Here is a 27,993-nt window from a genome sequence, read left to right as displayed (position 1 = left end):
GAAGTTAGAAAAGTCGATGTTCATGCCATCAGGTTGGAGGCTACCCAGACGGAATATAAAGTGTTGTTCCTCCAACCTGAGTGTGGCTTCATCTTTACAGTAGAGGAGGCCGTGGACAGACATGTCAGAATGGGAATGGGATGTGGAATTAAAATGTGTGGCCACTGGGAGATCCTGCTTTCTCTGGCGGACAGAGCGTAGATGTTCAGCAAAGCGGTCTCCCAGTCTGTGTTGGGTCTCGCCAATATATAAAAGGCCACATCGAGAGCACCGGACGCAGTATATCACCCCAGTCGACTCACAGGCGAAGTGATGCCTCACCTGGAAGGACTGTTTGGGGCCCTGAATGGTGGTAAGGGAGGAAGTGTAAGGGCATGTGTAGCACTTGTTCCGCTTACACGGATAAGTGCCAGGAGGGAGATCAGTGGGGAGGGATGGGGGGGGACGAATGGACAAGGGAGTTGTGTAGGGAACGATCCCTGCGGAATGCAGAGAGAGGGGGGGAGGGAAAGATGTGCTTAGTGGTGGGATCCCGTTGGAGGTGGCGGAAGTTACGGAGAATAATATGTTGGACCCGGAGGCTGGTGGGGTGGTAGGTGAGGACCAGGGGAACCCTATTCCTAGTGGGGTGGTGGGAGGATGGAGTGAGAGCAGATGTATGTGAAATGGGGGAGATGCGTTTAAGAGCAGAGTTGATAGTGGAGGAAGAGAAGCCCCTTTCTTTAAAAAAGGAAGACATCTCCCTCGTCCTAAAATGAAAAGCCTCATCCTGAGAGCAAATGCGGCGGAGACGGAGGAATTGCGAGAAGGGGATGGCGTTTTTGCAAGAGACAGGGTGAGAAGAGGAATAGTCCAGATAGCTGTGAGAGTCAGTAGGCTTATAGTAGACATCAGTGGATAAGCTGTCTCCAGAGACAGAGACAGAAAGATCTAGAAAGGGAGGGAGGTGTCGGAAATGGACCAGGTAAACTTGAGGGCAGGGTGAAAGTTGGAGGCAAAGTTAATAAAGTCAATGAGTTCTGCATGCGTGCAGGAAGCAGCGCCAATGCAGTCGTCGATGTAGCGAAGGAAAAGTGGGGGACAGATACCAGAATAGGCACGGAACATAGATTGTTCCACAAACCCAACAAAAAGGCAGGCATAGCTAGGACCCATACGGGTGCCCATAGCTACATTTTTAGTTTGGAGGAAGTGGGAGGAGCCAAAAGAGAAATTATTAAGAGTAAGGACTAATTCCGCTAGACGGAGCAGAGCGGTGGTAGAGGGGAACTGATTAGGTCTGGAATCCAAAAAGAAGCGTAGAGCTTTGAGACCTTCCTGATGGGGGATGGAAGTATATAAGGACTGGACATTCATGGTGAAAATAAAGCGGTGGGGGCCAGGGAACTTAAAATCATCGAAAAGTTTAAGAGCGTGAGAAGTGTCACGAACATAGGTCGGAAGGGATTGAACAAGGGGTGATAAAATAGTGTCGAGGTATGCAGAAATGAGTTCGGTTGGGCAGGAGCAAGCTGAGATAATAGGTCGGCCAGGACAGGCAGGTTTGTGGATCTTGGGTAGGAGGTAGAAATGGGAAGTGCGGGGTGTGGGAACTATAAGGTTGGTAGCAGTGGATGGGAGATCCCCTGAGCGGATAAAGTCGGTGATGGTGTGGGAGACAATGGCCTGGTGCTCCTTAGTGGGGTCACGATCGAGGGGTAAATAAGAGGAGGTATCCGCGAGTTGCCGCTGTGCCCCGGCAAGGTAGAGGTCAGTACGCCAGACTACAACAGCACCCCCCCTTATCGGCGGGTTTAATAATAAGGTTAGGATTAGTGCGGAGGGAGTGGAGAGCAGAGCGTTCCGAAGGAGTGAGGTTGGAATGGGGACAAGGTGCGGTGAAGTCGAGACGGTTCATGTCCCGTCGGCAGTTAGCAATAAAGAGATCCAGAGCAGGCAGAAGACCAGAGCGGAGTGTCCATGAAGAAGAGGAGGGTTGAAGACGGGAGAAGGGGTCATCGGTGGGGGTGGAAGAGTCCTTGCCGAAGAAGTAGGCTCGGAGACGGAGACGGCGGAAGAAAAGTTCCGCATCGTGGCGAACAGGGAACTCGCTGAGGTGCGGGCGAAGGGGGACAAACGTGAGGCCCTTACTGAGAACAGAGCGTTCTGCCTCCGACAGTTCAAGGTCAGAGGGGATGGTAAAGACCCGGCATGGATGAGAGCTGGGATCAGAGGGGGGAGGGGGGAGGCTGGGGGTGTCAATGGAGAGGGGAGGGTTGGGGTGAGAGGAAGATGGAGGGCCCAGGAGTTGACGGTGGGATCTGAGGAAGACGGGGCTGCGGAATGGTGGTGGGGGAAGGGGAGACGGGAGTCAAAATAGCAGCACATAAAGACCCGGCCTGGAGTTCAAGGCTGGAGTCGCAGTTGGTGGTTGCGCAATCACTACGAATGTGTCCGTGGTCGTTGCTGGAGTCCGGGTTTTGAATATGCCCTGAGGTGTTGGAGCCGCCGAGATCAATGGCAGGGGCCACAGTCTGAAGTTCATGCCTGCTAGCGTCAGGGCCGGCAAGCTCTGGAGTCCGTAGATGTAGGATCTTGCGATCTTTGCCTAACATGACAAAGTCAAAAAAAAACGGCGATTGCAGGCGTGAATCCGACAGAGGATGAAATAACGGGTAGGCCCATTACAGACGGCAAAGAAAGTGTCCCAAAGGTGTGGAAGGGTCTGGGATAGGGACACCAAGTACCTCCTCATGGCGGAGAGCGTTGCCTTCAGAGCTTGACGGGAGAAGCGGCAAGAGGCAGAGTCAATAAAATGTGAGAACCTGGGATCCTCAGAAGGTCCAAATTGAGAGGCTTGGAAACGAATCCTAAAGCCAACTGGAGTAAGTTGGCGACGGAGGCCCCCTCATGTTAGCCATTTTAGCCTTGGGAAAAAGCTATTCACGCGATCAATGCCACTCATCATCTTATACACCTCTACCAGGTCAGTGGAGGAATCTGGAAGAGATTGTGCCTTTCAGCTCATTTTAAAAGCAAGATTTATTTGGGAGATAAATGGGCAACTGTGTACCTTCTGCAGTAAAGCATATGTTCTAACTGTGCATTAAAAATATATTCAGATTTAATTAACTATAATAAATGGAACGTGTACACTTTCTGTTCAATAATTCATAGGGAATATAGTTGCAGGATTAGAGCCCTGGCCTACATCATTTAAAACAAACTTACATTCCAAACACCAAATTCATCCCAGAACAAATAAATTCTCCCACTTCAACCAAACCACTAACTCTCTCCATTCAAATCTTACTTGTAAACTAAATCCTAATCTGAGGGTAACATTTCAAAGTAAAGTAAACGATCCTTAAAAGATCGATCAAATACACATCATTTCAAAATCAAAGAAGAACTTGGAATTAAATTGAACATATAAATACGAGGAAATCTGCAGATGCTGGAAATTCAAGCAACACACACAAAAGCTGGTGGAACGCAGCAGGCCAGGCAGCATCTATAGGAAGAAGTACAGTCGACGTTTCGGGCCAAGACGCTTCGTCAGGACTAACTGAAAGAAGAGGTAGTAAGAGATTTGAAAGTTGGAGGGGGATGGGGAGATACGAAATGATAGGAGAAGACAGGAGGGGGAGGAATGAAGCTAAGAGCTGGAAAGTTGAATGGCAAAAGGGATACAGAGCTGGAGTAGGGGATGAAGTACATAAGCTTTCATTGTACGCAGATGACTTAGTAGTTTACATTTCAGACCCTAGGAAATCTATTCCTTCTATGTTACCCATATTTACTGAATTCAGTACTTTCTCCGGATACAAGTTAAATTTACATTAAAGTGAATTATTTCCCATTATTATTTGGATCAATATGATCAAATAATTTTCAATATTGCTAAAAATTATTTTAACATTACTAAAAATTTTAAAGACTTATCTAAATATAAATTTCTTCCTTTAATTGAATATACACAACAAACGCTTTCCAAATGGTCGCCTATGACGATGTTGTTAATTGGTCGAACAAATGCTATAAAAATGACAATGCTACCGAAATTTTTATACACGTTTCAAGCTGTTCTATCCTTTGTCCCGAAAATGTTTTTTGATAGAATAGATTCTATAATTTTATCATATATCTGGAATAATAAAAGCTCTGGATTGAGTAAACCTTTACTGCAAAAATTTAAAAAAAGATGGTGGCTTGGCTTTACCAAACTTTAGATTCTATTACTGGGCAAATAATACTCGTTATCGTTATATTACTTTTTGGATTCACTGTATAGATACACAGGACTGTCCTTCATGGTTGGACTTGGAGGAGAACTCGGTAAAGGGATTCTCTTTGGCTTCTTTACTGGGAGCTCCTCTTCCCTTTTTGTTTTCTAAGATTGGTAGACAGGATCTTAGTCCCATTGCTAGACATACATTAAAAATTTGGTTTCAGGTTCGCAGATTCTTTGACTTAAATAACTTTGTTCCATTTAATATCCATTTTAGTTATTTTTTTAAACCATCAATTTTAGATAAGGCAAAACTAGATAACTTAACATGGAAAACTAAGGGAATAATAACTTTCCTAGATTTGTTTTTAGAGGATTGTTTAATGTCTTTTTCTCAGCTAGTGGACAAATATGATTTATCTAATGAACAATTTTTTTAGATATTTACAAGTTAGGAATTTTTTATGCGGTTTGTTACCGAATTAGCCATTTACTCATTTACCAATTATGATAGATGTTATCTTTCAGCTTAAACCATTCCAAAAAGGATTGATAGCCATCATATATAAACGGCTATTGAATTTACGAATGATGTCGAATGATAAGGTTAAATGTGCTTGGGAATTGGAACTTCAAGAATCACTTTCAGATAATCAATGGAAATAAAATTTTTCATTTAGTTAATAATTCATCTATTTGTGCCCGTCACTCCTTAATTCAGTTCAAGGTAGTGCACAGGGCACATATGTCAAAAGATAAACTAGCACATATTTTTTCTAATATAATCCTAATAGATGCAACACTGAAGTGGCCACTTTAACTCATATGTTTTGGTTCTGCATAAAGTTAAATAACTTTTGGAGAGATGTCTTTAGAACGTTATCAAAAGTCATAGGTCTGGACCTACAACCTAATTCATTTACGGCAATCTTTGGGACTATTCCAACGGAAGCAGGAAACATTCTTGCTTCTGCTCAACACATGATAGCTTTCTCAACTTTATCGGGGAGGAGAGCTATTCTATTGTACTGGAAGGGTCCCAATCCACCTACTGTATTTTTTTTTTGGCTCTTTTCCATTATGTCTTGTTTTAAGTTTGGAGAAAATAAGGAGTCAGACGTTTGGTACATCTTTTAAATTTGAGCAAACTTGGCAATCTTTTATTCAATATTTTCATATGATCTAATTCTTTTTACTTTTCCAGTTAATTTTTTCTCTCTCTCTGCGAAGTTTTAGATTTGATCAGAAGGATTTTCCCTTTTTTTTTTAAACTGTATCCTCAAAATGGACTGCCCAGTCCCCCTATTTTTGTGTTTTAGGTTAGTTTAGTGGGTTTTCTTTTTCTCAATAACAGGAAATCTTGAGTCTTTTTTTCTATGAACTGTTAAGAGAAGTGGATCTCTTGTCTCTTTATATTAGCCTAATACTATATATGATTTTGACAGTGTATATTCCTTTCTTTGTTTGTACTATTATTGAAACATGTATTTGAAATAACTTCTCCTCTGGTTTGTATTTATCCTTATTCTTTTAAATCAATAAAAAAAGATTGAAAGGACAGAGCTGGAGAAGGGAGAGGATCATGGGACAGGAGGCCTGGGGAGAAAGAAAGGGGGAGGGGAGCACCAGAGGAAGATGGAGAGCAGGCAAGGAGTTATTGTGAGAGGGACAGAGAAAGAAAAAAGAGAGGGGGGGGGGAGGGAAAATAAATTAAATAAATAAATAAACAAATAGGCAGATAAATAAATAAATAAATAGATAAATAAGGGATGTGGTAAGAAGGGGAGGAGAGGCATTAGCAGAAGTTAGAGAAATCAATGCTCATGCCATCAGGTTGGAGGCTACCCAGACAGAATATAAGGTGTTGTTCCTCCAACCTGAGTGTGGCTTCATCTTTACAATAGAGGAGGTCATGGATTGACATATCAGAATGGGAACGGGACATCGAATTAAAATGTGTGGCCACTGGGAGATCCTGCTTTCTCTGGTGGACAGAGCAAAGATGTTCAGAGAAACGGTCTCCCAATCTGCGTCGGGACTCACCAATATATAGAAGGCCGCAACGGGAGCACCAGACGCAGTATATCACCCCAGCCGACTCACAGGTGAAGTGTCGCCTCACCTGGAAGGACTGTCTGGGGCCCTGAATGGTGGTGAGGGATGAAGTGTAAGGGCATGTGTAGCACTTGTTCCGCTTACAAGGATAAGTGCCTGGAGGAAGATTGGTGGGAAGGGATTGGGGGAGGGAAACGAATGGACAAGGGAGTCGCTTAAGGAGCGATCCCTGTGGGGGGTGGGGGGGGGGAAGGAGGGAAAGATGTGCTTGGTGGTGGGGTCCCATTGGAGGTGGCAGAAGTTACAGAGAATTATATGTTGGACCCAGAGGCTGGTGGGGTGGTAGGTGAGGACAAGGGGAACCCTATCCCTAGTGGGGTAGTGGGAGGATGGGGTGAGAGCAGATGTGCGTGAAATGGGAAAGATGTGTTTGAGAGCAGAGTTGATGGTGGAGGAAGGGAAGCCCCTTTCTTTAAAAAAGGAAGACATCTTCTTCATACTGGAATGTAAAGCCTCATCCTGAGAGCACATGCGGCAGAGATGGAGAAATTGAATGCATGGTTTGCAACAACTAAATAACATAAGAAAATTTTTTGAAACATTTACATTTTTTTCACTAAATTATTAAATAGTTCTTTGATGGTATGCCCACGGAACCAAGTTCTTATCCTAAAGATTGTTTGGAGTGTGAGATTAGATTGGCTCAGAAATCACACCAGTGAAATCCTATTTTAATAAATTACATTTTAATCCCTGCATACAAGGCATTAAATAATATTTTGAAATACAAATCACTTGACTACTGTGTACTGACAAATCTGCCTCATATTAATTCTACAAAAGAAATTAATATCTTAAAGCAAGTTGGTTTGAGTAAGTAGTAATTTTGAACAGTTATCCAATAAGGTAAGCTCATGCTGCCTTTTATTGACAGAATAAAAACACATGGTATTTCGCCTACAATATCCGTTTGCTTAATGATGTAGCATCATCCATTACATTACATATACCGCTCCATCTCTAATTCTATAGATTTCTCAAACTTTACTTGTCCAACATCCTCTTAAAATAATTTGTGAAATCAATTTCCATCATCCTTTTAGACACTGTACAGACTCTAACTTCAATTGATTTAAATATACAATCACAAATTCTTGTCACAGGACCAGCTCATCACGAAAACTTCTACCAGGTTACTCTTACTGCGTGTCAAAGAGAACATTCATAACCTTTCCAATCTCACAAATGAAATCTCTTATGCTTGATAGTATCCTCTACATTCAAATGGCTCTAAACTTTCTTGAAATGTGACTTTGATAATAATCTAACTGTGGCTTTAGCAGTGATTTATAATTTTTTTAAAAATCTAGCATAATTTCTTTGCTTTCAGTATTTACACTCTTATTTAAAAACCAAAATAATCTACAATTCTGGCAACTTTAACAGCATCCTACTACTCCTAATAGGGATGTATATCTCTACACTTTTCAAACTCATACCATTTATAGTATCCTTCTTTTCCATTTTAATCTTCCCAATGTATATCAATAGATTTCTTCACCTTGAAGTCTTTCTGCTATGCCGCCTTTTTGTTACTCCAATGTCTGCACTTATCCTCATCACCATCCACTGTATTGCAAGTTATGTGTCTCTGTAAAGTTGATTTATAACAACTGAAGAGTAATGAATACAAAACTAACCCTTGAGGGAACACCACCAGCCAGCATTTATCTCCATCCAGTTTTTAAAATATCCATGCATCAGCGTTATTTCCTGCCATTGGGTGAACTCTGTATCAATACTGCTGTTTTCTGCTTAATTTTAATTTGTCACTTTAACAAGTCTCCTGCGTGGCAGTTTGTTGAGTGTCTTTCAAGAATCCATGTATATATCTTCCGCTTCATCTTCTTATTCCATAAGTAAGTCAATTGCATTAGTGAGAACAATTTTCTTTATAAAAAAAGATGGGATCTTCTTGAATAACCCATGACTTTTCAAATGAAAAACTATTTTAGCCTGATGGTCATTTACATTAATGTCTTCACCAGTATAAAGTCAACTGATCTATAGTTTTCTGGATTATCTCTACCCTCTTTCTTCAATAGTGGTAGAATTTAGTAACCCTTTGGCATAGATTCTGTATCCACAAGGAATAAGATCAAAATAATGCGTGTGGAGGATTCATTCCAAACACAAAGTACCAGAAATATTTCAAACATTGGATTGAGTCAACAGAGGAAGCAGCTGACAAATTTTCAATCAACTTAATTTTACTTTTTTCCAATAATTTTCTGACTCGCATTCACAAAAGCTCAAGCAACCTACAAAAATAATTTGGCATTCTCATGAGTTATCTGGCATTCTGGAATCCCTAATTAGTTGCCATAATATGACACCCCACCAGAGATATGCTCAGTTACCTTAACCCTTAATGAGAGTTCAGAAAGGGCAAAATACAAACTTGTCCTTTGAGGCAATGACAGATTAGTTCTACATTTTGAAAATGTTGTTTACTTTGAACAAAACATTAGAAGAACTCAGTGGGTCAAGTAGCATTCATGGAGGCCAAAAGGGATATACTGACAATGAAGTCTCCCTTACATTGGAGAAACCAAACATAGATAAGGCGACTGTTTTACAAAGAATGTGCCATCTCTGTAAAGACTATCTGGAGATTCTGGTTGTAATTCTTTTAAATTCTCTTTCCCACTCCCACATGGACCTGTTTTCCCCTTACCCTTCCCCACTGCTACAGACAGACTAAACTCAAAATATCATCTCTTATTCAACTTGGGTAGCTTACAACCCAATGGTATGAACATTGTATTTTCCATTTCAGAAAACCCATGCCTCCACTTGCACACTCAATTATCAATCTAGATTTTTTCTTTGTCCATCCCCTCGCTCACCTGATCCCATCTGCCCATTCCACCCACCCAAAAGCAATCACTTCAAACAAGAGAAAATCTACAGATGCTGGAAATCTGAACAACACACACAAAATGCTGGAGGGACTCAGTAGGCCAACCAGTATCCATGGAAAAGAGTGCAGTCGACGTTTCGGACCGAAACCCTTTGGCAGGACTGACAAATCATCTCATCTGGTTTCACTCATCACCAACCAGCCTGTCCCACCTCATCCTGATACTACTATCTGCTGGCAATCTTACCCATTCCCTCTCAGTCCTTGTGCAGGGTCTGGCTCACCCAAAAGACTGACAGGCACTTTTTGCCTCCACAGTTGCTGCTTTACCTGCTGAATGTATCCAGTATTCTTTGTTTCCAAATCTGCAGTCTCTTCTGTCCTCAACTTACTTTGAAACTTGACATTTTCAGTTCTTTTTTTAACTGAATTTTTTTCTCCACTGCATTTTTTGTCTTTGCCTCAACACTTTGCTTAAATCCTGAACAATACTTTTGTCAATGTCAGTTTCAATATACGAAATGTCCAATCCCCTGGCCTCTCAGTTCACCCTGGATGGATTGCCAATAAATTCCTAGAATTCCACAACTTATATTCCATCCTAATGTAGGTCTATTCACATATTAACCTTGCCTTTGCAGCCATCATCCAGATTCATTTTCTCCTTTTAAACATTCGAAAGCACTCATCTTCAAATCCCCCTATGGCTTTAAGCTACAGCCTTTTTCATGGCTATCAGTGCAAGACAGATTAAACAATAGTACCCTCAACCACGTCAGCAGGTTAGTGACTCATGATCAACGCAAAGTTCAAAAACATAGCCATTTCAACATCTCACAGTGATACCAAGAGACTGCTACGTTGCTCAAAATTCAAGTTCAACTTCAAGTTTATTGTCATCTGATTGTACAGATATACAAACAAACCAAACAACACACCTCTGAACCACAGTGCACCTTTTTTATAACCAGCAGTGTTTTTGATCATAGAAAAGATGAACAGGACGAGAAATTTTGCCGTTGATTGTAGCCTGTGACAGTGTGCAACCCCATCTTGGAAATCCATCCTTTCAATTAGGATATCAAATCAGCTCTCAAGCCTACCTGATCAGATATACTGAACATGATAGATGCCATAACACTAATGAAAAGGCAAGGAACTCTCCCACTGTGTTGCCTACTGATTAACTTCTGTTATGTACTCTATTGGAAAAAAACTGCCAGTCCACCTGGGTGAGTGAGTTGGACTGGCATCGAAACTCCTCTGTCCCATCTTCTCCCCTCCGAATCGTCCACTCCAACCAGCACGGCTCCAACTCCAAGTGAGCCAATTTTGCAGTGCACCAGCAGGGCACATCTGTCGAGGCGGTCACTTTGCCCTCACTCACCTCTTCATTTCCTGCAGTGATAGTTTACCACAATTTAGGTTTTAAAAAAGCTATAATGTTTTTAATCGAATTCCTTTGCTTTCAAACCACCAGTAAGCTGTCACATGTCTTCAGTGGCGCTATCTTAAATTGGATTGGTATATTATTGCCAAGATACAATGAAAAACTTGACTCATATGCCATTCACACAGATCAAATCATTTCATGATGCATTGAGGTAAAACAATGCAAAAGGTAAAGCTACAGAGAAAATACAGATAAATGTGTCCTCATCGCAAACTTAAAATGGCCTCATGATCTCTGATACTGACGCACTTTCGCATTTATCCTGATAAAAACTTGCATGTTTTCAGGTGTAAACCCCGCCCCCCCCCACCTCCATCAGGCTAGAATGAATATAAATCCATCATATTCAGTCGTACCTTACAGGAAAACCTCTCACTCCAGAGTTAACTATGATAGATCTATACTACACAGCTTTCAGAGCAAATAAATCATTTCTTGTGTATAGAGATCAAAATTACAATGGACAATAGGTGCAGGAGTAGGCTGTTCAGCCCTTCGAGCCAGCACCATTATTCACTGTGATCATGGCTGATCATCCACAATCAGTACCCTTTTCCTGCCTTCTCCCCATATCCCTTCACTCTGCTATCTTTAAGAGCTCTATCTAACTCTTTCTTGAAAGAATCCAGAGAATTGGCCTCCACTGCCTTCGGAGGCAGAACATTCCACAGAACCACAACCCTCTGTGTGAAAAAGTTTTTCCTCAACTCCATTCTAAATGGCCTACCCCTTATTCTTAAACTGTGGCCTCTGGTTCTGGACTCCCCCAAACTATTGCATGAAATAGTGCATAAATATAGGAACACACATAAAAGTTGCTGGTGAACGCAACTGAACTCTGAAGTTCCTTGCACTGACCTATCATTTTATTTGGAGATATTTTCCAAAATCTACTCTTCAACCAAGCTTCAGGCCACCTCTTAATTCTCCCTACATTTGTAGGAATAAAAGTATGTCACCCAACCAGTTTAAAAAGCTGGTTCATTCTGTTCTCTGATGGCATTTGAGGGGAGAATATTGGTTGGTACAGTGGAAAAGTTTCTTGCTATACCATTACTGACTTTAGATGTATATCTGATCAGATAAGGTATTAAACTAAACTCCCAGCCTAGCTGAGAGATTATGCCCTGAGAAAGGTGCACTGAAATATTAAAATAAATAATTCCACACAAGTCCAAGCTTTATCTTCAGCAGCCAACTATAATCTGTTAGTTACTGGAATAGTAACTATAGTACAGTACTGGACCATTAGTTGAAATAGTCATGTACAGAAGTAACAAGAACATTAATTTAAGTTTGAGCTCAGAGCTAAATCTGCAAGACGAGCACGAAACTTGATAACATAAATCCATTGTGTCGCAAAACACTCTAAACAACTTGATTAGCTGATACATATTTGAAATGCCCATATTGAATGACTTCAGATACAACTTCCATATTTAACTAACCAAAATTTTTCAACAAGATTTGGGAATCTTATTGAGTAGGAGACAAGATCTCATCAGCAGTTTCTTGCTCCTCTACAAGATGTGTTGTTTTGCAAACTTCATCATAACTTTCCAAATGAGTGATCAATTAACAAACTCAAGATCACAGAATATGAAAATGTTACCTGTTACTTCAGCAAGTACTAAGCCATATTTAGAAACTGATGATCTCTCAGGGCCTAAAGCTTTTACCATAATGTAACAAAATTAAAATGTTTATCTAAATGTTAAAGTTCAAAAGAGTTCTTAATAAAATTACTTCAGGATATTTCAGCTCTATCCTAAGATTAATCAGTTGGAAACCAACTATCCAGCAATGCAATGTAATGCAAAGCAAATAAAAGTAAATTCATACAGATCTTTTAGGGAAAAGCACAAAGCATCAAAATTAAAGTGTATTTATATGAGTCAGAAAGCATAAAGAACATATATTATGTACAAAAAATAATTCCAGTTCAGGTTTCATGCCTGGAGGTGATATTGCAAATATAAAGGTACTGCTGCATACATGAGGAAAAAATGCCAGACAGTACAAAATATCCTCTGCATGTGTACAGCATAAAGTAACAAGTTGTATTTTGCCTTCTTTAACATCTCCGAAGATTTAGATACTGCGATTTAAACCTCCAGATCATTATTAAAAGTCAACACTCAAGTGCTTTACCAAGACTGCTCTTGATTCAAGGATGGGATGCTGTAGATAGCTTTTTAAACAGAAACAAAATCAACAAAATAAAAGCTACCCATACTAGAAATCTGAAATAAAACAGAAAATGCTGGAAACACTCGGCATGTCAGCAAGCATTTGTGGAAATGGGAACAGAGTTAACATTTCAGCTCCAAAATCCTTTGTCAGAAGCAAGTAAAATAGTGGATGAGAAATGTCTAAACAAAGGGAGTATCTCTAACAATGTGTGTCCAAATAGGTTGATGTGACAGAAGCAGAGTGTGCTTCTTTTCCTGTGTTACTTGTTGCTAATAGAAGAATAGTCAAACATGCTCAGCAGCCCAGACTATACTGAGGTAGAGAGAAAATACAAGTCAAAGGCTTAGTAGGATGACCAACAGAAATAGCCATTTCTGATGCAGACAAAAAAACAAGTTACCTGAACTTGGAGCATTTGATATTCAGTCCAGAAGGCTGGACAGAAGAGGAAGTATTATTCCTCAAGCCTGCTCTGCACCTTGTTATAACTGTGCAGAAGACCAGAAATTTATGTGTCTGTATTCTGTTCAAACTAATGCTCTGCTAGTTGACTGCTTAAGAACAGCATTAAAGCTCCCATTTTACCATTCTAAAACTCCAGAACATATCACTGCCCCATTCTGTACACTAATTTTACACATCTTTGGAAGCCACAGAACATTATATTCTGCAATATAGCTGATAACATTCAGTCTGTCTTTGCCCTGACAATTTAGAGGACAGTTTTACTTGAACCTTTTAAAACAGAAGTCACAAGGAAATAAAATCAACAAAGGGTACTTACCATTACCCATAAAATACTACAAGAGAAAATCTGCAGGTGCTGGAAATCCAAGCAACACACACAAAATACTGGAGGAACTCAGCTGGCCAGGCAGCATCTATAGAAAAAAGTACAGTGGATGCTTTGGGCCAAACCCTTCAGCAGGACTGGAGAAACAAAACTGAGGTGTAGATTTAAAAGGTGGAGAGAGGGGAGAGAGAAACACAAGGTGAAAGGTGAATCCTGAAGTGGGAGGGATGAAGCAAAGAGCTGGGAGGTTGATTGGTGAAAGAGACAGAAGGTCACGGAAGAAAGAAAAGGGGGGAGGAACACTAGAGGGAGGTGATGGGCAGAGAGAGAAAAGGGGATGGGAAATAGTGAAGGTGGGGGCGGGGGTGGAAGACATTATGGGAAGTCTGACGCTGCTCTCAACCGCATCTCTTCTATTTCACGCACGTCTGCTCTCACCCCATCCTCCTGCCATCTTACCAGCAGTAGGGTTCCTCCTGTCCTCACCTATCACACCACCAGCTTCCGTGTACAACACATAATTCCCCGAATCATCAGCAATCTCCAAGGGGATTCCACCACTAAGCACACCTTTCCCACACGCCCCCCCCAACTTTCTGCTTTCCTCAGGGATCACTCCCTACGATATCGGTGAGATCCAACATAGACCGGAAGACCGCTTCGCCAAGCACCTACACTCCGTTCGCCAGAAAGTGCTGCATTTCTCAGTGGCCACCCATTTTAATTCCCCTTCCAATTCCCATTATGTCTATCCACGGCCTCCTCCACTATCACGATGAGGCCACACTTAAATTGGGGGAACAACACCTTATATTCCTTTTGGATAGTCTCCAACCTGCTGGCACGAACATCGATTTCTCGAACTTCTGGTAATGCCACACCCTCACCCCACCTCTCCTTCATGATTTCCCATCCCTTTTTCTCTTTCTCACCTCATCTCCTTGCTTGCCCATCACCTCCCTCTAGTGCTCCTCCCCACTTTTCTTTCTTCCATGGCCTTCCGTCTCTTTCACCAGTCAAATTCCCAGCTCTTTACTTCATCCCTCACCCTTCAGGTTTCACCTATCACCTTCTCTCGCCCCTCCTCCCATCCTTTAAATCTACTCCTCAGTCCCCCCCACCATCCTATCAAAGGGCTTTGACCCGAAACGTTGACTATATTTTTCTCTATAAATGCAGGCTGGCCTGCTGAGTTCCTCCAGCATTTTTTGTGTGTTACCAATAATATGCTTGCTGTTATATTACAAACTATGATTCCAATTGAACAAACTTTCCAATTCTGAGAACACATAATGGAAGATGAATATTATACTGAAGATGATTAAATTATATTGAACAGTACCTCTCCAGACCTCTTGGTCACCTTAACATTTTGGAGCATTTGGAGATATCTGTGTAACCTGAATGAACTTCTCTCAACATGCATATATACCTAGATCTGCTCATCAAGCAGCTTAGTTCTAGAATGAAATGCATTTGTTTTACATTTTGACATTCTAGAAAGCTGAGAGCAGGCCGCTGGTATAGCGGCATCTGCACGGGACTTCGAGGTGAGTAGTCATAGGTTTGAATCTGGCTGGCTCTTTGCACACTTTCCATCCATGCCGGATGGAGCTTCGATCTACAACTGAGCCTCGTAAAAATCAGAAAAAGATAGAAATGGCAAGGTTGCCACCCGATGCACCACAAGGTGTGGCAAGGAACAACAACAAACCTGAGGCCCTTTGTAACTTACTCTCCTATTTTCATTCTCTTCAAATGCTGATATTGATTGTTACCAGGGTATAGTTCAGACCACTGATAAATCATCAATATATTTGTCAGCAGGCTAGTCAATCTATTGCCTCATATATATCAATACACAACATTCACTCGTAAATATTCTGAAGAATGGGAATCAGAGATTGAACTTGAAATCAATCATGCATACTAGCATCTAATAAGCAAAGCTAGACACCTCAATCTCTTGGGAAGCAGAACAACCCTGCATAAAAAGTTTGAATACTTTAATCTGCGTCTTAGCATCAAAATATAGCTGGCTTTCAAGTGAGGATAAGCCTGGCTCTCAAGTGAAGAACAGTTAGCTAAAAATATTTTTAAGCCAGTGCAGTCTAGAAAAGGAGAGAAACAAGCATCTTATATAATCTAGGCCTTAGAAAACAAAGGAACAAAAATATCAGTTCTTGATCACAAATCAGAAATTTAAGAAATATTATTCTGATTGAAGAGACATTCACTGATTCAGGATAATATCAAAAAATAAAGACTAGTTTTGTTTATCACATTCATATTGAAACATACAGTGTTGTTTTTGTGTCAACAACTAACACAGTCTGAGGATTCAGCTGGGGTCAGCTGCAAGTATCATCATACCTCCATCCAACATAGCATGCCCACAATTTACTAATCCTAATCTGTATGCCTTTGGAATGTGAGTGGAAACCAGGATACATGGAGGAAACACCAGCAGTCACAGGGAGAATGTACAAGCTCCTTAGGACAGCAGGTGGCATTGAACCCCTGTCAATGGCAACATAAAGTGATTGTGCTAACTGCTCTGCTACTGTAGCACCCCTCACAGCGTGCCCCTTACCATAACTAGTCAAATCTCCTCAGGAGGTAATGCACACAGTATAAATTACTTCCAAAATTTGACTGAAAGGAAAAAGAAATAATGAATTGTATCATGAATATATTTCTGCTCAAAGAGATCAATTTCTTGAACTCATGTCTTAGCTGTTTCACAAAAGAAAAACACCAAAACTTCATAGATCAGTTATTGTGCTTTCAGGTTAATGATTATTCCTACAAAACTTAAATTTATATTTCATTGTTATAAGTCCAAAAGAATACATATTGTGAGAATTCATTTCACATTATCGTAGTATCATCCTAATGTAAAGAGCAATGAACGCAAGAAGTTATCAACACCAGATACTGAACTCTCAACAAGATTAAATAAAACAAAACAAATTTTACTTTACTTTACTGTCGCCAATTGATACTAGAGCATACAATCATCACAGCGATATTTGATTCTGCGCTTTGCGCTCCCAGGATTACAAATCGATAGTAAATATTAAAAATTTTAATTATAAATCATAAATAGAAAATAGAAAAGGGAAAGTAAGGTAGTGCAAAACAAAATCAAGAGGCAGGTCTGGATATTTGGAGGGTACGGCCCAGATCCAAGTCAGGATCCGTTCAGCAGTCAGCTGTTCCCAAATCTGGCCGTACGAGTCTTCAAGCTCCTGAGCCTTCTCCCCGAGGGAAGAGGAACGAAAGGTGTGTTGGCTGGGTGGGTCGTGTCCTTGATTATCCTGGCAGCACTGCTCTGACAGCGTGTGGTGTAAAGTGAGTCCAAGGACGGAAGATTGGTTTGTGTGATGTGCTACGCTGTGTTCACGATCTTCTGCAGTTTCTTCCGGTCTTGGATAGGATAACCTCCAGGTTGTGATGCACCCTAGAAAAATGCTTTCTACGGTGCATCTATAAAAATTAGTGAGGGTTTTAGGGGTCAGGCCAAATTTCTTTCGTTTCCTCAGGAAGTAAAGGCGCTGGTGGGCCTTCTTGGCAGTGGACTCTGCTTGGTTGGACCAAGTCACGTCATTTGTGATATTGACCCTGAGGAACTTAAAGCTTTTGACCTGTTCCACTTGCGCACCACCAATGTAAATTGGGTAGTGCGGTCCGCTACTCTTTCTGAAGTCAACAACCAATTCCTTCGTCTTGCTGACGTTGAGGGATAGGTTATTGTCTTCACACCATGCCACCAGGTTTAAATTTTATAATTGTAATGTGAAACATACGGAGTACGTATGTATATGTAGAATTAAACACAGAATGCCAACTGTGGTTCCCTGTTCCTTTGCAAGGTATATCATTTTTCAACGTTCCTCATAACCTTACAATCAGGGATCAGATAACATCAGGTACTTGTGAACTATTCTTCATGTAGTGTCTGAAAATGTTACATGTTACTTCAGTAAGTATAAAGCCATATTTTCAATGTAACAATTATTCCAGGCCTAAATGAAATACAGTGTAGAGAAGAGGGCCATTATGTACAATGATAGGGAGAATAAAGGTATAACCTATTTTATAGGTGGGGAAAGAATTAAAAAATTTGAGGTGCAAAGGAACTTGGGAGTCCTTGTTCGGGACTCCCGTAAGGCTAACTTGCAGATCGAGTCAGTAGAAAAAGGCGGCAAATGCAATGTTAGAATTCACTTCAAGACCTCTAAAAATAAAAGATCTTAAAGATCAGCATTATTTGACACACATACATCAAAACATACAGTGAAATGCATCGGTTGTGTCAAATCAAAATATCAAGGGTTGTGCTGGGCGGTCACCACGCTACCAGCACCCCTAACTTAATGACCCTAATTGTTCATCTTTGGAATGTAGGAGGAAACTGGAACACCTGGAGGAAACCCACGCAGTCACGGGGATAACATTCAAACTCCTTACAAACCGCAGTAGGTATCAATACTCAATCTTACAGATGACGCTGTAAACTACCAGGCTCCGTGTCTAGACTTGATGCTAGGTCACAGAAGTAAAGATGTACTGCTAAGGCTCTGTATCCAAGGAAGGACGTGCTGTCCCTGGAGGGGGTCCAGAGGAAGTTCACAAGAATTACAATATAATGTATAAAGAGCATTGTGCCTGGGCCTGTACTAAATGGAGTTCAGAAGGATGAAGGGAAATCTCATTGAAACCTATTGGATATTGAAAGGACTGGGACAGGGTAGATATGGAGAAAATGTTTCCGTAAGTAGAAGAGTCTAGCTTTAGAAGAAAGGTATATCCCTTTAAAATCAGCCATAATCGAATGGCAGAGAAGGCTCAATGCATTCTACAGCTATAATTCCGCTTCTTTGCCTCATGGTCTAAAACTGTGATGAGGAGGAATTTCTTCAGCCAGAAGGAGGTGATTCATTGCCACAGAAGATTGTTGACGCCAAGTCATTAGGTGTACTTAAAGAAGAGAGTAATAGATTCTTGATTTGTAAGAGGGTTAAGGTTGAGAAGACATGAGAATGAAGTTGAAAACAAAGCAGCCATGTTTGAATGGTAGAGTAGACTTGATGGGCTGACTGGAATAATTCCGTTCCTATGTCTTATGGTCATATGGTCTAAAGCTATTAATATACTATACAGCATATCAAAACAAGTGCTTAGCTCAATGTTCAAGTTTAAAAGATTACATCTTTTACTAAAAATACTTTATATTTCAGCTTCTAACTTAGCTTCATCTATGCATTCTGATTAAACTTATTTTCATCTGAGATAATTAACCTTTCACTGCTGGCTTACTAAATATTTTTTTCAATGTGTGTAGACATTCAGCCTACTTGGTGACTTCACTCTTGCTGGATTACAAATCCTCCAGAATTAACACCCTATATTAAGGTAGAGGAAACTCATACAAAAAAAACATCAAGCACGAGGAAATCTGCAGACGCTGGAAATTCAAGCAACACACATGAAGGTTGCTGGTGAACGCGGCAGGCCAGGCAGCATCTCTAGGAAGAGGTACAGTCGACATTTCGGGCTGAGACCCTTCGTCAGGACTAACTGAAAGAAGAGCTAGTAAGTGATTTGAAAGTGGGAGGGGGAGGGGGAGATCCAAAATCATAGGAGAAGACAGGAGGGGGAGGGATGGAGCCAAGTGCTGGACAGTTGATTGGCAAAAGGGATATGAGAGGATCATGGGACATAAAACATGCTCTGCTACCTTTTGCCAATCAACTGTCCAGCTCTTGGCTCCATCCCTCCCCCCTCCTGTCTTCTCCTATCATTTTGGATCTCCCCCTCCCACTTTCAAATCTCTTACTAGCTCTTCTTTCAGTTAGTCCTGACGAAGGGTCTCAGCCCGAAACGTTGACTGTACCTCTTCCTAGAGATGCTGCCTAGCCTGCTGTGTTCACCAGCAACTCTGATGTGTGTTGCAAAAAAAAATCAGTAACTTTCTTCCAGATCAGCAGTAAGCATTGTTACCCAATTGCTGATCACAAAGTCCAAGCCAGTACATTAGTTCTCATGAAAGATCATTCAACTGAAACGTTAATTTCATTACTCACAATATGATTTAAACATTATCTTATTGGTTTGGTCTTAACACCTCAGTTTAATTTTTATCTAACCAGTATATAATGAAGAAATTAATTAACATTTAGGTCCTATCATTGTAGCACAATTATATTTTGGATTCAATGTCGCTATAAGCATAGTTGGGAATAAGTTACACAATAGTCAATAGTTTGGAAGTTACACAAAATTTGCTGCTGTCAAAAATAATGACTAGATACATACAGGTGGCATTGCTACTGACATCTTAAAACACTGCACAAAGAAACAAAGCTTCAGTTTGCACAGTTGATAAAAAAAACTGTCAAGTGTCAAAGGCAGAGCAACATGGCCTTCTTGGAGAATTTGATAAGCAATAGACTAGACAAGGATATAAGGAGGAAATATTATTTGTAAGGTTCTGAAGAAACATGTAACAATAATGAAACATTGAGATGATAAAAATACATACGGAGGTGTATGGTCAAAAGACTTCACAAAGTTAAACTTGCTCAAGGTAGCAGAGCAACTTGAAAGCAAGGGCTTCAAACTCAATCTGCCTTGAATGGTAAGAGAAATCATTCCCGTGGAACTTGGAAAGAATCTGGGTAATGAGAATGCTGGGTTTTGTAAAGTTGTGGAACAAATCAAATGTTTATAAATTGTAACCTGCGGATGATAAAGAGGTTCGTGTTGTAGAGAGTACAGTACACATAATGCAAGCATAAAAGTTTAAAAGTTTTCAAAAGTATCAACTTTACAATGAATATCAAACACAGTAGCTGCCATGCCTTCCATATTTGGAGTTTGTGATGATTTATGCGGTCTTATCGACAACGTTTATCCATATTTAACACTTTACTGGTGCACCGACCCAACAGTTAAATGGACCATACACCGTATCCTCCTCCCCTCATACCGGGTTCACCACTATGTCCTACAACCAGCCAGAGGGTCGAAAACCTACAGTGTGAGAGCAGCTATCTACAGGTTGTCGTTGATGTCTGAGGGTCTGTTCTGGGCCCAAGTTTGGCCAGAAACAGAGACTGTTTATTGTTTACATGGACGCTGCTCTAGGCCCGGCTCCCTCACGCCGGCTTACTCACCCCGCCGGCCCGGCTGCTTGAATGAGTGACTGGCCGTCCTCCCCTGGAATCTCTACGATTTTTCCTACCTCTTTCTGTTTGGGGTCCTGCGGGTAAACGTCTGGCGGCCCGAGCCGAGGCCTTTTCAACGGCCTATGCTCATAACTCAATATCCCGAACGCCGCCATCTTTGGGAAACCCGGCTTCACCCAGCGAGCGATGCCGAGCATTGACGGAAATTGCCGAATCCGAGCGATGACGGAGTTTAACGAACCCAAGCACCAAAGACATTCTGGATTCCAATCTGTGAGACATACAGTATGACGCGCCCATTTGGTTGAACCACCTGTGTTACCTCTCTCCAACTCAGTTTTAGGTACCAGAGAGTTAGAGTTATCGTCATAGAGAAATACAGCACAAAAACAAGCCCATCTAGTTCATACCGAAACCATTTACGCTGCCTACTCTTCTCATCGATCAAGATTACTAAGACAAACTACTGGGAAAAAATAGCATCTTCACTGACTCTTGAAAATATCTGGTTGATGACAACTCAAAATGTAGAAGCAGTATTCAAATCCATGTGTCAGGAATATACAGAAGTCCATCGTAAATTGCAGAAGGAACACACATTTGAAACTACCAATCTGTCCCTCTCATAGGGCAGTTTCTGTACCACCGGTTCTGTGCCGTGATCAGACAAATTATACTGTGTCCAAGTCTTCATTCTGATACACTTTCAACCGAGAGAGACAATAAATGTTCAAGTCATACAGCGGCAGAAAGACCCAAGAAATCTGATGTCAGTGCTTTTGATGATAGGAACGTAGAATTCTAACATCTTACGGAGATGATGTGAAAGATCAGAAATACGTCAAGTTTTGCATTGAACTACAGCTGCTAAATTAACAAATTTCACGACACATGCCAGTGATAATAAATCTGAATCTGATTCTGATTCTGAAGACAATGTTGATGGGGGTCGTCAAATCTATTAACATTCAGCCTGATGCATGGAATACTGTCAGTGCGGAATTTTTTCAATGGCCAAATTTCCGAGAAAGAGGCGCTGCAATTGGAATTCTCGTTGCTTCTATTATCAGATTTTAAATGGTGATCCTTGAAAATCTTGAGATTCTGCTTTTGATTTTATCAACAGCGACCATTGTTTCCGCTGTGAATTCTTCAGATCCCCTCACTAGCTCAGGTGTCGTCTTTGATTGACAGCTGAGTGGACCAATGAAGACACAACGAACGTCACCTGCAGCTGCGGGACGGGGGCGGGATTTTTCGAGTCAGGTGCTTGGAATTGGAGAGAGCGGGAGGCGCAGGTGGCGGAGTAGGCAAGTGTCGTGGCGTAAATCAGTCGCCAAAAGATACCGGGTGTCCCAGTTGCGGTGCCACGAACCAGACGTCGGAGCCGTTTGGCCGTGACTGAGTGGCAGATCTTGAGCCCCAGTTTCACCGGTCCAATGTCTGCCGAGCGCGACGTTGTGCAGGTCCCCGATGACTTGGCGTTCGCCTCGTTCCGGGAGCAGTGTGAATCGATACAAGGATGGCAACAGAAGTACAGCAAACCCGGTGTTGAAGTGTGGGTACAGGCCGCGTCCGAAGGAAAAGGCGTACACCGAATCAAGGTAAAAAAAATCGTAGTGGGCATTGCTAAAAAGGCCTCGTATCTGTATAACACCGCCGTCTGATTCCCCCCCCCCCCCCACACACACACAAAAAAAACTTAGCGAGTGAATTACTTTTGGAGCGTATTCTAGTGACGAACAGAAACGTGGCAGCCAATTTCCTGCAGAAGGTTACAAGTAAAACAAGTGACAATTTAACCTGCTTCTTTGCTGTCTGTTGAGAGAAGTAGTGACTTTACATTGTACTATTTAACACGGTAATAGGTGGCATTTCGCAAGAGTGTCAGCGAATATATTAATGCTGAGCTACTGTTGAAACACCAGAATGTATGACAGAAGGGTTAGTTAGAGAAACAAGTTTTATGGGATATCATAATATGAAGAGAAGTAGAAAGTTGTGAAGGTTTTCAGGGGGAATCCCAGAGATTGGAGTTTTGGAAATTAAAAGTTTTTTGGCTACTGATGGAGTGATTAAATTTGTGGAATGACGAGCAGATATCTTGGAAAATTTATGGTATAAAGTTACACAGCTCAGAGGTCCTTCAGCTTCCATGCTCTGTACAACCATCAGTCACCATTCACCATTGGTTTCTCCATGTGCCCATAATTTTCTTCAGGTTCTATCACTCATCTGCATATTGAAGGCAGTTTACAGTGGCCAACCAGCATGTGTGGCATGGGGATTAGGAGCACGGTGGGGGTTGGGGGGGGGAGACTCATGCCGTCAGAGACTCTATGGAAGGAACTGAATTTCTGTGAGATTCTGTGAGCTCTTTTAGCTGTATCACTGCACCATCCTACATTGATGAATATGATTTCAAAGATCAAGAAGAGCAATACTATGGAAGAAAACAAAAAAATATTTTAAATTGAGATTTTGCTGGATTTAATATTGGATCTAATAGTGAGGGAAAGCATGCTGATGAATAGAAGATAGTGACCAACGGAGGTGTGTGGATATGAGAATAGAAGCTGATAATTCCTTCTTTAAAGCTAGATAGATAATCACAATTAGAGCAGTTTCTTCCAAAAGTTGGAAGTCACGGGTGTAATGGGATTCTCATCTTGTCTAAATGAGTACAGCTCCAGCAACCATCAAGTACAACTCCATCTAGGATAAATCATCTGATACCCAATATAGCACCCTAGCCATTCATTTCTTGCAACATAACCTGAGTTTATGTACAATACAGCACAATATTTCTGTAGCCACACTTTTTTTCACAGTCAGAATGACATCACACTTGAGACTTCTGCCTTTTGAAAGGAACTGCTCTAAATGTGATTTTCTGTCTCGTCAGAGAAGTAGTCATCAGCTTTTCTTCTCATACTCACACCTCTTGTTACAATATTCCACTCATCAGCATGCTTTCCCCCAACCATAGAGCCAACAATATTGTGTTAACCAACATCTAAATTTTAAACAAATCATTTTTCTTCTATAGTCTTGCCATGGTAAGCATGTCAAGTGCTCCAGCTGTCTCCCATCTCCCAAAGATGGGCTGATTGTTGGGTTAATTGACTATTGTAATTACTTCTCGAATGGATGGGGGCATTTGTTGGCCATCTTGGCAACCATTGGTAACAAAAAAGTGGGAAAGGAAATTAAGTATGAAAGAAATTCAATTTTTTGTTGTAAGGGAACACATGAAAACCCCACAGATGAGAATACCATCGGATTTTCTTAAAGGAAGGTCTTGTTTAACCAACTATATTAACATAATTTAAAGTGACAAAATAATGTGTACGCACATTGATCTTTCAGTGATTTTGATAGAATACTGGTGACTTCCTTGAAAGTATCTGATCTTTGGAAGATTCAATAGAGCAGGAACGTGACACACAGCTGAGACTCGGAAGAATTAAAGAAAATCATGAGCACATTTGAGTTGTGTCTTAAGTGAAAGGATCTCAAATTGGTGTGTCACTGTAGTGCTACTTCTCAGTTAAGGAGAAATAGATAAAATTTGCAGAACACTGTTGCCACATTGTTACCTGTGGAGAGATCGTTGTGTTCAAATACAAACAACCTTTTTTGTATATCAAGATAGTACTTCGTGAGTAATACTGAATACGTAGTAGCATGGAGATGCAAATGAGAAAGGACCATGTGCTTGAAAAGAAACACTTACATTTATTATGACAACATGTGAAATGTCAGTGTTTCAAACTGCTTCATAAAGTGTGACTTAATTAGGAGTGCAGGGAGTGTTTGTAAACTATTAATTCAGCCAATCCACTCCAATTCCCTTTGCAAGTTGCAGTTGAATGTGCTTCTACTATCATTTGGGTGATACATTCCAGATCATATTTTCGCTGTACCAAAGTAAAATTCTCACCTTGCATCATCACCATTTCTTAAACCTCCTGTCATTGGGAACAGCATCTCATCCTTCTGACAAAACTTTTACCTCTCAAGTCTACTCAGTAATTTCAATAACCTCATTGTTAAGGTGTCTTCATTTTTAACAGTATTATCAACGTGTATTGCCACTGTCAAAAATTTGTTTTTGTGAATTCCCTGGTGTCTTCATTGCTGCACCCCCATCAAAATTCGCCATCTTACTTGTATTACTCATCCTTGTTCTTTTTTTTTTAAGGACGTCCATTTGCACATTATATTTCAGTTCTGTCCCTAATTCTCCCCACTGTTTATTTTTACCAAATGTTGTGTTATCTGTTAATTTTGAAATGAGGCCTTCTAGTATCCTTTTCACTTTTAATTTGCTGAAACAGGAGCTTTAATTAAACAGTTAGAGCATTTTATTCAACCCCAGATGATAGTGCATAATGTTGAGCTCCATTCTTGGTAGCACTGATGTCCATCCAAAATGTGATCTGCAGAATTGTACCCAAAATTCCGCTGAGATCTGGCCAGAGATTTTTTTTTAAGAATTTAAAACTACGGAATCCTAGCTTTCACATCCTTAACAGCGTTGTGAGAACAAGTACGGATTTGGGAGAGGAGAGCTGCAGGTAAAGGTCATTATACTTTATACTTTATTGTCGCCAAACAATTGGTACTAGAACGTACAATCATCACAGTGATGTTTGATTCTTAACTTCACACTCTTTTATTTTAAACAGTTGAGAGAATGTACCAATGATTATAAATTGGATTAGGGAGGTAATTTTAGTTTGGGGCCAATGCAACAATATTTTGTGCTTAATTTTGTCGGCCAGGAATCTGGAATGAACCTGAAGGTAGATTCTGTGTGCAAATGCTACATCAACATTAGATTGTTCTTCAGAGTTTGGGCTTGATCAACACTTCTCCATTTTATGACTTCTGTTCATAGGTAATACAATGCTGAAAGTGGTTTGGTGAATGAATTGTATTTTCTGATTTTAAAAATCTGTTTCTAGTGTTTAAAATCTGCATTGTGCACACAAAAACCTTTGAAAAATATACTGATCAACCAAAAAAACTGAAAAGATACATATGGGAAGGAATTTGAGGATACAATAGCGTCTTTGAAGACCCTCTGAGATAGATACATGGAGTTTAGAAAAATAGTGGACTATGCGCTAGGGAAATTCTAGGCAGCTTCTAGAGTAGGTTACATGGTTGACACAACATTGTGGGCCAAAGGGCCTGTAATGTGCTGTAAATTCAGGATGAAAGTAGATGTGATGAGACAGCAAAATCACGTGGCTCAAATTGTCAGCAGCAAAATGTTTAATGTCTCAAAAAATCAAGTCTTTCATCATCATTCATTTTCAAAGTATTTTAGTTTTATTTGTGTTTTGTATAATTTTTAAGGCCTATAAATATATTCAGAGTTTGATTAGGAAAACTCTTTCAATGGCAGTACTGGAACTGACTGTAAAGCTCCCATCTCTTTGCATTTTGTGTAATTTGCTCTGGCATTGTATAGTTGCTGTGTCATTACTTTACATCACTGGCCTTTTAATTCAAATTTTGATGTTACATGGTATATGTCTTACATGGATTATTGTCATATAAGTGAATTCTTATTTTGCAGTGAAACTGATTATCCAGAGTGATAGCAAATGTGTCTGGTGATGATACAAAGAACTTAGGAATAAGAATTTTCTATTTAGCTATTGAGCCTCATGTACATGTTTCAGTGAGGGCATTTAAATTTCCATATTTCTATCTTTGATCCATTGCCTTAAATATCTTTTCAACAAACATCACTCAGAATTAACATTCAAATATTACTATCTCTACTGTATAGAAAGTTTCTGAACTTCACTGCTAAAAGACTAGTTTCTAATATTTGAATCAGAATGTCCTATGTTGTGAACTTATTGTTTTGCTACAGCAGTGCAATACAATAAAAAAAAGTTACAATAAGAAATATAAAAATAACTAGTGCAAAAAGTGAAGTAGTGTTTATGCATCATGGTCCATTCTTCAGTCAGATGGTGGAGGGCAAGAAGCTGTTCCTAATGGTTCTAATGTATCCTACTAGTGCAAGAGTGTCCTTTTAGAAGAAAGGCTACTACTGTCATATTAATTCTTCTAAATATATTTGGAAAGTTCAATCCAATCTCAGTAAAATATTTAATTCCAAAAATGGTTTCTAGTTTCTGTAATTACTTCTTGAAATCCCACTTAGCATTCTGGTAAATCTATGCTGTACTTCCTCATGGGCACTATGCTGTACCTTATTTTGAATAATTTTGCTAAGCCATAAGCTACTGAATGCTTTGGTCATTACTGAGTTGCCTGGTGACTTTGGTGCATTACAAAATGAAAATACTGAAGAGAATTAAGACATCTGAAATGTGCTGTTTTAGAAGACTGCTACTTGCACACTTAACACTGATCCAATAAACATTAAGCGGCAAATCATTTGAGTATCTGGAACCTAGGAATAATTGGTAAACATTGTCTTGTAAAGAAAGCTACAATGAATTGAGAAGGACAGATGCACTTGCCACCAAGTGGTAGATTTGACAATGGGGCAAAACTGATGACAAGGACCAGGATGTGGCTTCTGCTAACATGTACTGAGCTAGCCAGACACAGTGGAATAGAAAAAAAAGTTGCCCCCAACCAAGTCAGAGTAATTTTGTGCTCAACTTGAAAGGTCTGATGCCAAATATGCCAACAGTTCAGGCCTAGCTAGAACTTTCTATTATTGCAACATTACTAACAATCCCTTGAACTCCATTTCATTGCAAATATAGTGTCATCTCTCTGTACATGTTCAAAACGCTCTAATGATCTATGAATGTTCACACTACCACCACTATTTCCCCCATGTTCTTCCCTCCTCTGCTTTGTTTAAAATACTGTTGTTTCCCTACATTTAAATCTACTTAGCAAAGTTTTGGCCCATTGATCAATATTCATATAACATTTTGCCTCTTTATGATTTACAGTGGCAAAAGTATCTTAAGTCCATGGATATACAGTGGCATGCAAAAGTTTGGGCACCCCGGTCAAAATTTCTGTTATTGTGAATAGCTAAGCGAGTAAAAGATTACCTGATTTCCAAAAAGCATAAAGTTAAAGATGACACATTTCTTTGAAATTTTAAGCAAGATTACTTCTTTATTTCCATCTTTTACAGTTTCAAAATAACAAAAAAGGAAA

The 27,993-nt window shown here is 40.3% G+C and overlaps 2 protein-coding genes across 4 annotated transcripts in view; one reads left to right on the top strand and one right to left on the bottom strand.

Annotated features, from left to right (window-relative positions):
* The window catches only part of med12 (mediator complex subunit 12), a 177,336-nt gene extending 156,326 nt beyond the window's left edge, over positions 1 to 21,010 (bottom strand). For both annotated transcript variants that reach the window (XM_063060861.1, XM_063060862.1), the window contains exon 1: positions 20,877 to 21,010. In XM_063060861.1, the coding sequence (XP_062916931.1) occupies positions 20,877 to 20,975 (99 nt within the window). In that variant the 5' untranslated portion in view covers positions 20,976 to 21,010. The remainder of the gene's footprint in view (positions 1 to 20,876) is intronic.
* Positions 21,011 to 22,075: 1,065 nt separating this feature from the next.
* LOC134353036 (START domain-containing protein 10-like) overlaps positions 22,076 to 27,993 on the top strand; it is a 31,633-nt gene continuing 25,715 nt past the window's right edge. Inside the window, exon 1 of one of the 2 annotated variants that reach the window (XM_063060860.1) lies at positions 22,076 to 22,424. In XM_063060860.1, coding sequence (XP_062916930.1) covers positions 22,294 to 22,424 — 131 coding nt within the window. In that variant the 5' untranslated portion in view covers positions 22,076 to 22,293. The remainder of the gene's footprint in view (positions 22,425 to 27,993) is intronic. The other variant, XM_063060859.1, reaches the window with a different exon arrangement.

The sequence above is a fragment of the Mobula hypostoma genome, chromosome 10, assembly GCF_963921235.1.
Source record: "Mobula hypostoma chromosome 10, sMobHyp1.1, whole genome shotgun sequence".
Classification (NCBI taxonomy): Eukaryota; Metazoa; Chordata; class Chondrichthyes; order Myliobatiformes; family Myliobatidae; genus Mobula; species Mobula hypostoma.
Note: the sequence above shows the minus strand (reverse complement) of the source record. Positions and strands in the feature narration are given on the sequence as shown.